We start from the raw sequence: 17,283 nt of genomic DNA, 5'->3' as shown, positions 1-17,283 counted from the left end.
AAACCTTCAGAAAGCATGCTCTAATAATCATTTCAAATACGTGTAATCCATTCATAATACCATAATTTCCAACCCCGAAATCCCTTTTCAAATCAACTTGAAAGAAACAGTACCTGCATCATACCTTTCTTATTCCATTAATTCTACCTATTCACCATTTTAATAAAACAGAACCCTACATTATAACCTCGTCATCATTTATATAACACCAATATAACTCAAACAACATTTAACAAATTCCTTATAAGTAATTTACCAAACTTTATTCTCATTCTTCAGAACATACAATTTCCCCATTTATAATGAGACCATTCAAAATCAATCGCGATGAAACCCAATTAAAATTATACAATCCATGACCCCTCTAATTCAAGTCATGAAATTTCCAGGACATAAAATCTAAAGAGAACGAAATAAAACCTAAACAAGAGTGGGATTATATGTATAGAACCATTAAGCTGTTGGGCTCACAAAATGATTAAAAACAAATTGGGTTATTTTATTTTATTATTATTTTTGGTATTATATTTTTATTTTTTGTGTGCTAAAATTAAACTTTAAAATTTTAAAAAAAAATAATTTATTTTTTGTCTTTACTTACCATTAATTGAAAACATATTTTTTATATTTTTATTTTTTTATTTTTTTTAAAATTAATTAATTTAGCTAAATGAGATTGAGTGCTTACCTTATTATGATAAAAAGGACATAGTTTCACAGCGTTTTTATTTTTACTTTCATAATTGATATAAATGTATGATATTGTTCTTTAGTTTTGCTTTTATATTGAGCACATGAATAAAAAGAAACGCAATATTTCATATGTAAAGATACGAGAGAATATTCAAGTTAATTAAAATAGTTTTGCATATAAAATTGAAGGAACAATATAAAGATGTGCATTGCTCTATAATGTTTATATTCTCGTGAAATATACATGAAAGATGACAAAATATAAATAATATATTTTAACACAAAATTACAATTCTACCCTTCACTTTATGAAATTATTCCATTGTAAGGAAATCTTTGTTGTGTCTTCTACAAAAATTATTCTTTAGGTACACCTTGTTCATTGTTATTTATAACTAGCAATAATAGTTATAATACTTTGAGTTCTTAGTCTTAAAGGAAGATTTACGGTTAAAAAAAAGTTTTTGAAATCGTTTAATATGTTTTTGTTTCCAGAAAAATAAAGTTTTTCAAAATACAACGGTATTTTTTAAATTTTTGTACAACTATAAATTTCGATTCTAAAATAATTAAAAATTATATTTGTATATGCTTTGATTTTTTAAAAATTTAAGGCTTATAATTTTTTAAATAATTAAAAAAGTGTTATCAGTGACATTTTTGTAAGTATTTAGAAAATTTCAGCTATTAATTCTTTAAATAATCAAAAGTTTATAGTTGTGTATGTATTTACAAAATGTCCATTGATAACATTTTTAAAAATATTTGCACAAATATATGCTTTGGTTCTTTAAAGAACCGGTGTCTATTCCTCTATCACGGTTAACATTACATTTTCACAAAAAGTTTTTTCATTTGCATCGCATCAGTTCTCTATTGCAAGAACCATTTTGCTCTCTTCCTCGTCACCAAATGCGAACCACATTGTCACTTTCGTCATCACTTCTCCACTTTCTTTCCTTTTCTTTATCGTAGTCAACGCGAAGTTTGTAGTTGTGTTGACACTACAAACTTCTCTTTTTTTCCATTTCGAAAGCGGTTAGATGTTCACTCTTTGGTTTTGCATTTACTTTTTTGTTTCATAATTCGTTTTTCCTAATGCAAAGATTTATTTAATCTCTTTTGTTCAATGTGGAGGTGGAAAAGGTATTGGTGACTCTGTTTGTTGATAAGAAACATGATGGTTTTATGGTAAAAAATATGTTAGCATAGAAAGAAATTGAATTTTTTTAAAAGAATATATAAGAATAGACTTCAATTCTTATTAAAAATAATAAAAAAATAAAGTAAAAAATAACCTTCATGAACCGAAGCCTAAAATTATATATATTTTACCTTGTCTAAATATATTTAATTAAAGAATCGAAGTAAACTATCCAAAAGTTTTATGATTAAGATGAAAGTCAATAATTTCTTTTGTACGCATGATGGCTAGTGGTTTGTGCACCACTTTATAATCAATGTTTGATTAATGAATTTTTGTTTATGATAAACCAATACAATCATCTTACCATCTGATTTATTCTTGTTCATTAGACGACCTTCACTTAAAGGCCTACAATGCTATAAAAAGAAATTATGCTTTATGTAGCCACCTTGAACATTTAAGCAGAAGACCAGAGATTGTTATAGAACAAATGATTGATGTCTTTGAAATATATTGAAAGAATATTTGAAATTGCATGCATTATTATTTTGGATCCTTTATAACTCTCTAACATTTAAAAACTTAAAGGTTAGACAATATTATGTTTTTCCTATACGAAGAAGACTTGAGTTATCATCAACTAAAACATGAGAAAAAAACTTGTTATATGTTGGGTACAAACTTGTTGAATCTATTCTTTATTAGACTCAGATAGCAAAAAAAGATATGAGATGATAAGAGTTAATGAAGATTTTATACCTTAACTTGTGATGGAAAAAATAATTGCGTCTAGTTTATAAGTTCTAGGAATTTACCGTAATATGGGTAAATTGTGTTTCTTCCCTTTACTAAATGTAAAAACAATGGTAGTGTAAGATAGGTACAAAATTTCTAAGGTATAAATGAAACACATTTGTTTATTTTTGTTAAAACCTTCAAATATCTATGTGATCGATCAAGTGTAATGTAAATATGACAACTAATGTGTATAGGTCCTTCCATGAGATAAATAGACTTGAATTTAATGTGTGAATAAAATGTTTATTTGATTGGATGTTATAAATGAATAGAATTGTGAGCTCACAAATAATTTGAATATTATATTTGTATTAGGAAAATTTGAATTACCAGCTTATTATTTTGTATAGTTTATGTTGGGACTTGATTGGGATAATAATTCCTCTTTCACCAAAGACATTTTTTTTAGTATTTGAAGTAAAAGACTTTTGAGTATTTGAAGATGTTATTATCGGAATATTGAGTATGAACTTTCAAACATATCTGACAAAGTTTAAGTGAATTAAATAATTTTGATGTGTATTTTTTAGGATTAGAATACAAAAAGATCTACCTATAAAAAATTCTTTGATGTTCAAATCATTAAAAGAGTTTGAATCTTTTTAAGTTAGACAAAATGAATACGAGTGATTGTGTGTATTTTCTCTTAAGTACCATTTATATTTATAGAACTTTTGAACCATATGACTCATGTGATAAACATATAAGACTAATAAAATAACAATTTACCGTATATATAATAGTTAATAAAATAACAATAATGTGACATTGTACTATATACATCAAATATCTTCTGAATATATAATATCAAATAATATTATGATGTAACCAAATTTGGTTATATATAAGATTAATTTATAAATATTTAGACCAACAAATATATCTTAAAATTTAATGATTTTGGTTGTAAATGGTTAAATTTTTGTTAAATTTGATATAAAAAATAATATTTTAAAGTTATTTATATGAATAAAATAATTTAAACTAAAAAACGTACATATATTAGGATAATATAATTAATTTGAGATCTCGAATAAAAATGAAAAGTAAAACGTTAAATAAGTTAATAAAAATAAAAATTTTAACTCCTTACTATGAGTCCCGATTAAATTGAAATGCAAACAAAGGAAAATGAATTGTATGAAGAAAAAGCACATTAGAAAAATACGATTTTTCATTCCGTGATTTATTTAGTAGTAATAGAGTTACACAAGAACCTAATAACTAAGAGACAATAAGCTATAATATTGTATATATTATGCTCCTTTTTTGTTGTGTTTTATGGTCCCATGTTAGGAAAAAGTTTATCACTAGTCCAATTCCTGAGCCTAAGAAGCACATAAACTATCATTCCACACAAAAAGCCAAGAGCTGCACTTGATCCCACAAGTGAAACTGCAGTGCAAATAAGCATCACAAAAGAATCTTGTTTGCTATTAATGTCCCTGCAGCAGGTGGCTAATTCAATTCCGGCAAACAGAAGCAACACTCCCAAGATCCCCACTGGAAACTGTCTTAAAATGTGTGCCAAAGAACTTCCTAACACCAATCCCAACACCAACTTTGCACCACCAAGAATGGCCACACAACCACCACTCCTTCCACCAAATTTATACTGTCCTGCAAGTCCTCCGGCCCCATGGCAGCATGGCATTGCACCAAACCAACTGCCAACAAGATTCATCAACCCCACACTCACTGAAAGGGAAGTTGCAGAAAAGTCCTTTTCTGGGAACAAATCCTTTGACAACTTGCAAACACCTATCACAGAGTTCAAAATTGACAATGGAAGTTGAGGAATCGTACCCTTCACAAACCCTTTCTTCCATGCATGCTTAGACAACTTCACCACTTCCATAGAGGAAGGTCCAAACTTTATCTCGTGCACCATCTCAGGCCTCCTCACAAAGGCCAAAACAACCCCCAACACAAACACTATGAAAGCAGAAGGAAGTGAAAAAACAACACTCTTCGCTCTACTCACTCTACTTCTGTTTCTCCCATCTTCTTCAACCCTCTTTTCACACCCATCATCATCCTTATCACCATTCACTATAACAATAAAACACAGACAAACTATTGCCAGAACCAACCCATCTAACCCTAACCAATTCCTGTCACCCAAAGCCTTCGACTTTGGCAGGTCTTGGGTTTTTCTCATGTACTTAACAGCTGTGAAAGCAAAGGACAAGCCCTGTGCCAGTTGAATTCCCCTCACGACGGATAGAGGAATCAGTGTGTACACAAGCTGCATCAACCTTGTCACACCCAGAACCACCAACACGCCTCCGGTTAAGATTCCGGCGGCCATGATCTCCGGCACGCCGAAGCTGGCATCTTTTAGGGCCTCTGCGGCGATGGACTTCATGGGCTGGACAGGCATGGGAACCCCATAAATTGCCCCGGTGAGGATGTTGTAGATACCTGTGAAGATCAATGTCGTGCCGAGGTTGAGGTTCTTGGAAAGTGTTAGAGATAGAATTATTGGTATGTAGGTGCCGAGGTCACCTATGGCGCCGTTGAGTTCGCCCATTTTGAACGTAAAACCAAGTTGGTTTTGACCTTCTGCACGATCACTTTGGCTGAGAAACCTGTGGTTTGATCGGTTTGGATTGTTTCGGGGTTTGAGATTGGAATTGAAGAAGGGTTTTGGTTTGCCATGAATGCGTTTCTGAATGAGACTCTCTTGGGTTTGTATTATTCTGTGTTGGCTAGTCACTCTTATAAGAATGTGTGCACCGAAATATCAATTCCTTGAGATGTGCAATTGTTGAAAAATTTATTAAAGTGGTCCAACTTTTTTATGTTTCGATAGAAATAGATAATTTTTTTTAAAAGAATTATATAACGAAATTCTTCTCTGATATATTATTTTACTTTATTTCTTTTTTTTTTAATTATTAAGAAGTGAATTTAAATCTAATTTAATATATAGAAGTGAAACTCCTAACCTCCGATTCCCTTTCTCCATTAATTCTTTTTTCCATTACCTCCTCGGAACAATTATTTCTTCCTCACGCCGCTCTCCCTTTCGCAACCAATTACCCTGACCCTAGGGTTTTTTGAAAAAGAAGAAGAAAGAGAAGCAAAAAGAGAAACTAACGAAAAAGGAGAAAGAAAGAAATGAGCTCCTGTAAAACTGACCCTGTCTAACTCTCACGGCCTATGGGCCCCTTAATCTGGCCCAAAACAAAAATATGATGCAAAATAAAATAAAAAACGCAGCAATAAAAGAAATAAAACCAAGTTTGTTCTTAGCCAAGTTGAACACAGGTACACCAATCACAAACAAGCACACTACACATAACCAATAAGCCAAGCTCATTTCACTGACATTACAACTGCACCAAACAACAACATAACCAGAAAAATTTCCCTAGGCACTATATCCTTAAGTTTAACTTTCCAAGCCAATTATAAGTTAATACCTATTGAAGGAACATAGAAATATATTATTGAATGAGAGGGCTTACCTCTCATTTTACATTAGCATTACATTTATAGGGAAAGAAAGTAACTACCCATTTCCTTTCCAACTCACTTTGGTTGAAACACAACTCACACACACACAGCTCATACTTGACAGCACACACACAGCTCACACTAATCATTCTAACAATAATTCTAACACTCCCCCTCAAGCTGGAGCATACAAATTGTATGTACCAAGCTTGGAACCAATAAATTCAATTCTAGGTCCTCTTAAGGACTTAGTTAACATATCTGCAAGTTGATCATTTGACCCAACAAACTCAGTACAAATTTCTTTGGACAACAACTTTTCCCTAACAAAATGGCAGTCAATTTCTATATGTTTGGTCCTCTCGTGAAACACTGGGTTTGATGCAATGTGGAGAGCAGCTTGATTATCGCAATACATCTTCATGGTTTGAATGTTACAGAAGTTGAGCTCTTGAAGAAATTGTTTCACCCATATAAGTTCACTTGTTAGTGATGCCATAGCCCTATATTCAGCTTCAGCTGTTGATCGGGCTACTACATTTTGTTTCTTACTCTTCCATGAAATGATATTTCCCCAAGGGAGAACACAATATCCAGTAGTAGACCGTCTATCAATAGGTGAGCCTGCCCAATCTACATCACAGTATCCAGAGACTTGAATGCTTCCTTTATCTTCATATAACAACCCTTGTCCAGGAGCCTTTTTTAGGTATCTTAGAATACGAATGATAGCATTCCAATGGCCAAGACATGGAGCCTGCATGAATTGACTGACCACTCCAACTGCAAAAGATAGATCCGGTCTTGTAATAGTGAGATAAATCAGTTTTCCAACAAGTCTTCTGTACCTTTCTGGGTCGGAGAACAATTCACCTTCGCTTGAAGCTAATTTTTGATTTGGGTCCATAGGACTGTCTATTGGTCTACAATCAATCATTCCTGTTTCATGTAATATATCAAGAGCATATTTCCTCTGAGAGACTACAATTCCATCTTTTGACCGAGCTACTTCAATGCCCAAGAAGTACTTGAGGCTTCCAAGATCTTTGGTTTGGAAATGTTTGCATAAGTGTTTCTTCAGTTGAGATATTCCAACAACATCATTTCCTGTGATGACTATATATATCATCAACATATACTATTAGATAAACACATTTCCCAAGAGATGTAGTACAATAAAAAACTGAATGATCTGCTTCACTTCGTTTCAAGCCAAATTGTTGAACAATAGAGCTGAATTTTCCAAACCAAGCACGTGGTGATTGCTTGAGACCATATAGAGAACATATTTTCGTTATCAAATTAAAGTTTTTACAGATGTATAGATATGAGTTTGAGAAATTTTGACAATATTTATCAATAATTTTGGAATCCAAAATAATATATTTAAAAGTTATAGTTTTGAAGTTATATTAGATATAGAATCCATTTTAAATAAGCTTTTTTAATTTATCTCTTTCACTTATTGAATATTTTCTTTGAGAATGTTTTTCTAGATCACGTTTTAAACCATTAATATCAAACTCAATTTTTTGAAGTTTTAAGAAATGACTCATCTAATTGAAAAATTAGATCATTAGTATCATATATACTTCAAAATATATAAATAAATTGAATTTATCTTGTTTTTATTTTTATGTTGCTCTCCTTTAATCACTTTAAAAAAATGAACTTATCTTTTACTTCATCAACATATTTAATTTTCTTAAGTTTAAAATTTAAAATTAATTTATCATAATTTAATAAAAAAATCCAAAAATTCAAAGACGTAATTATTAAAAGAAAATTTTACGATAATCAAGTCACAACTAAAAATTAGTTATGAAAAATAATATATTTTTCTTCTATATTCATAAAAAAATAATATATATATATAGACTCACGAGATAAAAAATATTAATTATTAGAATAATATTTTAATATTTCATTATTATATAAGATAAAAGATAATTACTTTTTTTTTTCTATAAGAATGGAAGAGAACTTATGAAAAAATGAAAAAAAAAATATTGAGTTTGTATCTCACTTTTTTTTCTTCATAAAAAAAATGTGAAAGTGAAAGATAAGTACAATCACTAGTAAAAATTTGGGTTTTTACAACGCACATTATGCCACGGTTCAAAGGAAACCGTAGCATAATGGTGCGCGGTGGCAGTATTGTAAATAAATGTCAATCATATGCCGCGGTTCAGCGTAGAACCGCGGCATATACCCAAGTCAACCAGCCCGTTTGACGCCACGTGGGAATAAAAAATTAAATAACAACCTATATGCCGCGGTTCTCTGGACAACCGCGGCATATACCCCTGACAATTTATTGCAGGGTCTGACTGGGTCAGAGAATTTCAAAAGTTAGAGGGGTATATGCCGCGGTTCTGTGGGCAACCGCGGCATATACCCCTGTAACTTCTCATCTTCTCTGCCAGTCAGAGAATATCAGAAGTTACAGGGGTATATGCCGCGGTTGCCCACAGAACCGCGGCATATACCCCTATCATTTACTGAAAAGGCAGTTGGGGAGACAGTTATTTTCAGCACGTTACAGGGGTATATGCCGCGGTTGTCCAGAGAACCGCGGCATATACCCCTATCTGAAATTAATTTGAAATATTTCGAGGTATATGCCGCGGTTGCCCGCTGAACCGCGGCATATAGTTTGAAAATAATTTCAAAAATGCCATTTAGGATTATTTTTTTAATCAGTATATGCCGCGGTTACACGCTTAACCGCGGCATATACCCCTTATATACCGCGGTTAAGTTGTGAACCGCGGTAGATTCCCCAGTCAGAAGTAAAAAACGAAACGTTGGAACAGTATCGTCTTCTTCGTCGAGCTCTCTGTTTTGAGCGTTCTTTCAACCTCCGAACCACCAAACATCTCCGATTTCAGGTTTTTCACCGTTTAAACTTCAAATTGTTCGGTCATTATTCATTTTTGACGATAAAAATCAGTTTTAGCCGATCAAAATGGTTTGAAACGTGTCATTCCCTCTCCTCTGCCATTTCAGTTTTCTTGCACCAAGCTTTTTTGCCGCCCCTGTTCCAGGTATTTATGCTCTTTTGCGCTCTTAACATGATTTCTTCATTAGTTTTTACAATAACAATTGCTATAGTTTTAGAATTTTATGAAATTAGTGGCGGTAATGTATGGTATAGTTTTTGCTAAAATTTTGGTAATGCCTGAAATTGCTATAGTTTTGGTAATGTATGGTATGATATTTGCTATAGTTTTGGTAATGTGTGTTGTAGTTCTTATATTATTTATAAACCTTAAAATATTATTCACTAAGTTTCAATGATATGTATGAAATTGCAAGTTTGATTTTTAGTAGCTTATCTTTTTATGTAATATTTAGGAATATGGATCGAAATTGGATTAATTTACCACGTATTAGTGCTGAGTACGAGAGAGGTGTAGAGGAATTTATACAATTTGCACAACGTAATGAGGGGAGAAGTGATGATGAAGTGAAGTTTAGATGTCCTTGTGTGAACTGTTTGAATGGGAGAAAGTTGAACGCAACTCAAATTAGAGAACATCTTATATGTGATGGTTTTCTAAGATGCTATACAACATGGATATGGCACGGCGAAGAAATGCATTTTCCCACTGACTCTCAAAGTGTAAATGTTACTGATTCCACCATGGAAGAAGATCGACCGGATGAAGACAAATTGGAGGACATGATCCGCGATGTTGGAGCAGAAAATTTTGCCAAAGCTCATGTGTATGAGACGATGTCGACTGATGCGGAAACACCTTTGTATGTCGGTTCAACTAAGTTCACACGTTTGTCAGCGGTGTTAAGGCTCATGAATTTGAAGGCGAGCAATGGATGGACTGATAAGAGTTTTACAGAACTGTTGACGTTGTTGAATGAAATGTTGCCAGATGGAAATACACTGCCCACTCGTAATTATGATGCGAAGAAAATTCTTTGTCCAATGGGTATGGAGTATAAAAGGTTACATGCTTGTCCCAATGACTGCATTTTGTATAGGAAAGAGTTTGAATTTTTGACAAAGTGTCCAAAATGTGGCTTATCACGATACAAGTCAAAAAAAAAATAGTGAAGATAATGGTGAGATAGAAAAAAATGGATCTGCTTTGAAAGTAGTTTGGTACCTTCCAATAGTGCCCAGACTTAAGCGTTTGTTTGCGAATCCCAAAGATGCTAAAAATCTTAGATGGCATGCAGATGAGAGAAAAATTGACGGGCTGCTTCGTCATCCAGCTGATTCAAAGCAATGGAAAAATATTGATCGACAATTCCCCGAATTTGGTAAAGAGTGTAGAAATCTTAGGCTTGGTTTAGCCACTGATGGAATGAACCCATTTGGTAATCTGAGTACCAATCACAGTTGTTGGCCAGTTATATTGATAATTTACAACTTATCTCCTGCATTGTGCATGAAGAGGAAGTACATGATGTTGTCTATGATGATATCTGGTCCAAAGCAGCCTGGAAATGACATAGATGTTTATCACTTGGCCTAAATTTTTGGTTAAACCAGTTTCTGACCCCTCGGTATGAAATTCTTCTTTACACTTCTCAATTTTAAAGGTTTTTGATGTCAAAACTTATCTTATCTTTTCATGTAACAACAGACGCAGGCACAACAGAAGATTCCTCTATCTGAGGATGACCCTCTTTCTTCATTGCATCTACTTGCTGACATCCTTGATGATAAGCCTTTGGAGGTTGAGTATGATGCTAACGTATTTGGGGCAGGCTCTGAGGTCCCAATATACCTTAATAGCCAAGATGTCCATGAGCTTGCGTCGGGAACACAAGAGTTGAATATTTCAATTATTCAACTATGGACGATGTAAGTCTATGACCAATTATTTATATATAAAAATGATTTATATATCAAGTATCCTTATATCAAAGTTAATTTTTGATTTCAGGTATATGTCTGGGGTCACTAATAAGTTGGGGCGTTCTGATGATTATGGATTCATTGATCCCCAATCAATTCATGAATCAAATGATTTTGAGCATATCAACATGCATCTGATAAGGAGTTTTGGAAGGGGCAAGAAAATATACTTTTTGCCTTATATATCCGGGTAAGTGAACTTTGTTAACATAATAATGTTCTATATGTGATTTTAATATTTAATAGTTACGTTATTATGAATTTCAGGCGCCATTGGCAACTTCTTGTTATGTCTATGCAAGACAACTATGCTTTGTGGTTCTGCTCATTGCACAGGCCTCCTCCCACACAACTCAAACAAGCAATTGATTGGTAAGAACCTCAATGTTTGGACTGTCTTTGTTATATAATTGAATGCTAAAACCTTTTTTTATATACAGTTCTATTCCAGCAAGTATGATGATGGGTGGGAGATCAATTGTTAATAGTAGAAAGATTGCTTGGATTTCTCTCAAGGTTTGACATATGCTAAAGTCATACTTTGTTATAATTGTTTTATAACAAATGTTATTCACTAACTATTATCAACTGTGATGATATATTGTAGTGTAACAGACAAAATGGGTCATATGAGTGCGGATATTATGTAATGTATTGGATGACCCATATTGTTTGTTCTCACATCACAAGTCGCTGGGAAACGGTAATATTTAACTTTAACAAATTTTGATTTTTTAACAAATGTTGAATTCATATACACTAATTAAAATGAATTGTCTTTTGCAGAGATTCAAGACTACTACACCAGTTCCTGAGAAGTCACTATTATTCATTAGGAACGCTGCTGCGAAGTATATAGTTAGATTATACAATAGCTCTTAGATTTAGATTTAAACAATGCATTTGATTAGATAGAATTTTCTTAGACTTTATACTTTATTTGATGTTGAAATACATTTGAAAATGTGTTTATTATGTTCAAATTGAATATGTGTACATGTTTTTATATGCAGGTCTGTTTTTGTGGTATTGGATATCACAAAAACAGACCTGCAATTTTAAAAAACTGCAGGGGAATATGCCGCGGTTCTAACCACAACCGAGGCATATAGTAATTCGTTTTTTTTAAAAACGAGACATATGGCCGCGGTTTTGACACTAACCGCGGCATATTCTTCCGACTATATGCCGCGGTTCAACCGCGGCATATAGTGTATTTTTTAATTTTTTTTTTAAAATGGATTTAGGCAGCGGGTTCCTTGACAACCGTGGCATATTCCGCAACCTATATACCGCGGTTAGAACCGCGGCCTAAAGTGTCTGACTTACTACCGCGGCTGAATATGCCGCGGTTCAAGAACCGCGACGTATAGTGAAAATGAACCGCGGTAAAAGCCGCTCCCTGCACTAGTGAATGTATAGAAAAAACTCAAAAAATAATGGAAAAGCAAATAAAAAATATTTTAATAAATATTTTTATTTATTGTATTTGATTTTATGTTTTATTATTATTAACATTAACTGTTGTGCTTTATAAAAGAAATAAAAAATAATTAATTTAATTTCCATCAATTTCCAATATATATTATATATAATTTGAAAATTTTAAATAATTTTAAAAATTCTTAATATATAATTTTTTTAGAAAAAAGTAAAAATTGGGAGGCCACGGCACCCTTGCCCCTTAAAAGGTCTGCCCATGTTGACATCAACAAAAATAGAAAGAACTTTGGAAAAAAAAAAGAATTAAATGAGAGTATATTATTGACTTCTATTTATATAAAAAAAAATCGATTTGCTTTCTTTAATTTTAAAATAATTAATTTATTACCTTTAATTTAAAATAATAATGTTACACTCAGTCAAAATTAAAAAGACACTCGAAGTTCTAAATTCAAATGGATTTACACGGTTTGAAACTATCATTAAGTACTTTATTACGGGAAGAAGATTATACCGTTGTCACTGTATGAATTTGATAATTTTTATTTATTAAAAGTATATTTTTTCAATAAAATAAAAATAACAGATAGCGGTAAGAAACTCTTTCACAATAATTCAGCAATTTTCAATTTTAAAATATGCAACTGATACGATCTTTTTAAATAATTATAAAGTTTTAAACTCTAGTAAATTTATTTACATAATAATTTCATTGTCATTATTATTATTTAGCGAAAACACGTATGGTTCTCACTTCTTTTTATCATAACAAAAATAATAAAATTATAATTATAAAACTAAATATAAATAATTTTTTACAATTATAATTATAAAAATAAATATAAATAATTTTTTAGAAAAAGTCGGATAAGTCTTCAAGTTTAATTGGTCGGATTCCAAGCGGTCTTTAAGCCAATTGGCAGCTCCACATAATTTTCATGTTAACTAGTCGATCTCAAGCAATCTTCATGTCAAAACCCATCGAATAATACTGTAGAAGGTATTTCGATACTACAGTCAATAGATAACCAAATAGGAAATCATTTGTCGTGATGATGCATGTATTGTGCATGTATCTGAAAGTCATATTTTGACTTTTATTTATAGTAATTGTTATGAACTTTTATCTTTTTGTCGGTCTAACTATAGTTAAAGCATACCTTAATCAATAATAATAGACTGATTTGTGATTATCTTCATATTAACCCGACTTTCATTCTCTAACAGGTCGATCATGTCGTTCCGTCAGATAGTCGACTAAGAGTGGTCGACATAGGTGATCTATCTAAGAGGTCGACCAAAACATGATCACCCAAAAAGTGGTCGAGCAAATAATGGTATGTCAAAAGTGGTCAACCCAAAGTAGAGTAGTTGAATCGATACAAATTTTTTTTATAATTTAATTATAAATAATTTATTTAATTATAAACAATTTTAATGTATTTTGTCATACCCATAAAAAAAACCCCAACTTAGTGGAGTACAGGTGTAAGCGAATGGAGCGTCTGAAATTCAGAAAGTGGAAGACATGTGTGTGATGCAGATTGGACGAACGATTTTGACGATAGGAGTAAAACTGAAAATTTCAAATTTTCGTGGCACTTCTCTGCATGCACCATCCATCTTCAACCTTCTGAAATCTCCTCATTCTCTTTACCATCTCCATCTTCTCTCTAAGAAAATCTCATCCTCTCTTATTCCGATCACCTCTCAGGCACCGTTTGAACTCTTCCGGTGTCAAGAGCTTTCGTTTAAATTGATCGGTTTGCGGTTCTAAGCCGATGAGTTTCTTTCTCTTTAGCACGATCGTTTTTCTCGCATGCAAACCCCTATTTTCTGGTCGCCTGAGCGAGTCGTATTATTCTGATAGTTTCTGGTTTTCTGTTTGGTCCAGTATTCCAAAAACGTGACTGTCGAACAAAAAGTCTTTGGTAGTGGTGAGCTATACTCTGCACCTGTGAGCGTTCAGTTACGATTAGATGTAAGGAAAGCTTATATAATTTGATTAAGATTCTTGTTTTGAACGTTTGTATGTTTGCATAATATGTTGTTTGACTATTTGACGAGTATTGAAATATGCGTGTTACTGTATGTTGGATATGTGAATGGATGATTGATAAATTTTGTGAACTGAGTTGAGATAGGGTTTGATCTTCAAACTATAGTATTATGAGTAAATGTTGTCGTATGGTCGAGCGTCATTAGTGATCATTTGATTCTTCATAGAAGTGCATAGTCTTAACTGATTTCTCATGCTTTAGAGATATTGTCTAAGAGTCATTCTGTAATACTCTGTAGAATTAGGTAAACTGGGACCGAGAGTCTGTATTAGCTGTTCAGTTTTCCTTTGAGCGTCCGTCTAGACTAAATTCTTCTTCTAGAGAGAATTGTGTTCATAAGATCATTTTATAATAATTAATATATGTAAATGAGCGTTTGGCCTAAGTGTAGTTATCCTGTAGGCTTCCTAAACAATTTAGTTAATGTATACTATAGTACTTACATTTGTAGATATTATCGTTATTGTTCAGTTAAAATAAGTGTGGCGCAATTTTATATATATATATATATATATATATATATATATATATATATATATATATATATATATATATATATATATATATATATATATATATATTCATTCGTTTTATGTAAGTTTATTAGCGCTCGGTCTTGGACCAAGCGTTCGATCTCAGTAGCGCTCGTTCCTGATAAGTACTTGGTCTTGGACCAACGCTCGTTCAATAGTGTACGGTTTTCTATAGGGCTCGGTCTTAAACCAAATGATGGGTCTCATTTTAGTAATCTATCATTATCGTTTTTAGAATAAGAGTCTTCAGCCAAATTCAATAGCGTTTGATTTCATAGTTTCTCATCAGTTATTAGTATTGGATGTCAAACAATGTTGGTTTTTAAAAGGTGTTCGTCCTAGAATCTTAGTACTCGACCTAGGCTTTGTGGGGTTCGGTTATAACTCGTAGGGGTCTGTTTATTGAAGTGGATAAATTTGTAAATAGCGCTCGGTCATGTTAGTTTCTAAGAAGTGTTATTCCAGTCGTACTTGTGCTATAATGAGAAAGTGTGAACTTATTTCTGTTGAATATATTGATGATGAAGTATAAGAGAATTTGAAATGTGATATGAATGAAATAGTTTGGTTATGAAAGAGTATTCCAGGGAGGAATATCTCAGAAAGTGGTTAGTGATTGTAAAGAATGAATATGGGCAAAGCTTAGTAGGCGTTCATCCTGATATTCCATGATTAGTCATTCTCATGTAGAGAGGAGTAAGTCAGGTGTGGGAATGGCAGGAGGTCCTAATCCATAAGGTTAACTTGGACGAAACAGATTAACCTCGGGTGGCAGCTGTTGAGGGTATCCCAGTTATTACATCACCCGGGTGCACAAACGTCGTAGTTACACAGGATTCATACAGTTCAGACAGTCAGAGTCAAGTGATCGTTCTTTGCATGCCATGATGTATAAATTATGATTTGGTTGTTGTTGATTTAATCATGAACGTTGTATGTTGTTATTGAATTAATTAAATTACATAACCTTACCCTGTTTATTATTTTGTCTGTGTTGTGCGTTCGGTTGTTGTCCTGTTGCAATGATCACCCGTGTGGATGTGAGCAGAAGGAGAAGAGCTGCTGGAAGAAGTATTGGAAGAGCGGAAGTGAAGGCCAAACCTTAGGAACGTTCGATCAGGTGTTGACTTCATCTTTTGTAAGACCGTTCAGTAATAGTTTATTTTGTAAGTCGTTCGATCTTGTGGTAGCTAGCGTGCGATTTTAATTCTCTAATATTATGTAAGATTGTTCAGCCATGATAGTATCTCGTTATGTGTAGAACTGATTTGTAATATTATTAATATGTGATGATTCTCGTATATGATTTTATACTGTATTTTGGGATGTTACTTATTTTGTAAATGATTTTTATTAATTTATGTTTAAAAATGGTTAAATTTTAAAAAATAGTAAATTTATTTTTAAAAAATAATCACTTAAAAATAAAATTAAAAAAAATTGTGAACACTAGGAATATTTTTATATAATAGTATAGATATTTTAAAATTTATAAAATTCTCATTAAGATATATAAATATTTTCATAAGGTTCCCCCACGTGTGGCGATGCTTTACACGAGTGATAGTGTTGGGTGGGTCCTTGCTGCACTGCATGGTGGGCTATTACTTCTACACCCGCAAGTTTTTTTCTTACTTCTATGGATGTATTAAAAAGATTAAACTATCCTTGGCTTTATATTTAAAATTGTTGCCCTATTATCATTTTGCTTGTAGTCAATTCATTGCATTTCATAGCAGTCCACAAAATCCCTAAGCTGCTTTTGTTTTTGTCTCTGCTAGTGATTGTCATCCAAAATCTTACTTGCATTTATATTATTTCTTAAAGTTAGTTCCTTTCTTAATTATTTTGTTAGTTCTATGATTGTCAACGTGTATATGAATCGGTTCATCTATAACATTTTGGATTATGTAATTGAGAGTATTGTTATGGATTCTTCGTTACAGAAACATTTATATTTTGAGGTATATTATGAATTACCAAATTTAGGATGGGTGTTGCTCCCTCCACCACCACAGTCTTCTCCCTCCACCTCTCCTTTACTATTTTGTCCCTCAGTAAAATTTTATTTTTAAAATTATTATTTTTTAATTTTACTCGTTTATAACATATTTCACTGATAACCTACGCAGTTCCTTGTATGAGTAAAATATTTTTTTGCAAAGTTCAGTGATCGTGAAAAGAATTATTAAGCAATCTTTCTCTTGTTTTCGGTGCAGTACGTGGTGCAGTGCGTTTGTGGTGTAGTGTGCTTGTCGTGGT

The 17,283-nt window shown here is 32.5% G+C and overlaps 1 protein-coding gene and 1 pseudogene across 1 annotated transcript; one reads left to right on the top strand and one right to left on the bottom strand.

The window, feature by feature from the left end:
• Positions 1-3,794: 3,794 nt before the first annotated feature.
• Positions 3,795-5,412, bottom strand: LOC108323652 (molybdate transporter 1-like; annotated as a pseudogene).
• Positions 5,413-11,102: 5,690 nt separating this feature from the next.
• Positions 11,103-11,905, top strand: LOC128197976 (uncharacterized). The gene is made up of 5 exons (XM_052881023.1): positions 11,103-11,175; positions 11,253-11,357; positions 11,426-11,501; positions 11,593-11,688; positions 11,772-11,905. The coding sequence occupies exons 1-5, from the start codon at positions 11,114-11,116 to the stop codon at positions 11,865-11,867; spliced, it is 435 nt and encodes a 144-aa protein (XP_052736983.1). The 5' UTR covers positions 11,103-11,113; the 3' UTR covers positions 11,868-11,905.
• The last annotated feature ends 5,378 nt before the right edge of the window (positions 11,906-17,283 follow it).

This window comes from Vigna angularis, chromosome 7 (genome assembly GCF_016808095.1).
Source record: "Vigna angularis cultivar LongXiaoDou No.4 chromosome 7, ASM1680809v1, whole genome shotgun sequence".
Classification (NCBI taxonomy): Eukaryota; Viridiplantae; Streptophyta; class Magnoliopsida; order Fabales; family Fabaceae; genus Vigna; species Vigna angularis.
This window is presented reverse-complemented; position numbering and strand designations above follow the sequence as displayed.

Coding starts and splice junctions, on each gene's coding strand:
- LOC128197976 (XM_052881023.1), top strand. CDS start 11,114: ATGCATCTGATAAGGAGTTTTGGAAGGGGCAAGAAAATATACTTTTTG. Junction 11,176..11,252: donor TTTTTGCCTTATATATCCGG/GTAAGTGAACTT, acceptor TATGAATTTCAG/GCGCCATTGGCAACTTCTTG. Junction 11,689..11,771: donor TCACAAGTCGCTGGGAAACG/GTAATATTTAAC, acceptor TGTCTTTTGCAG/AGATTCAAGACTACTACACC.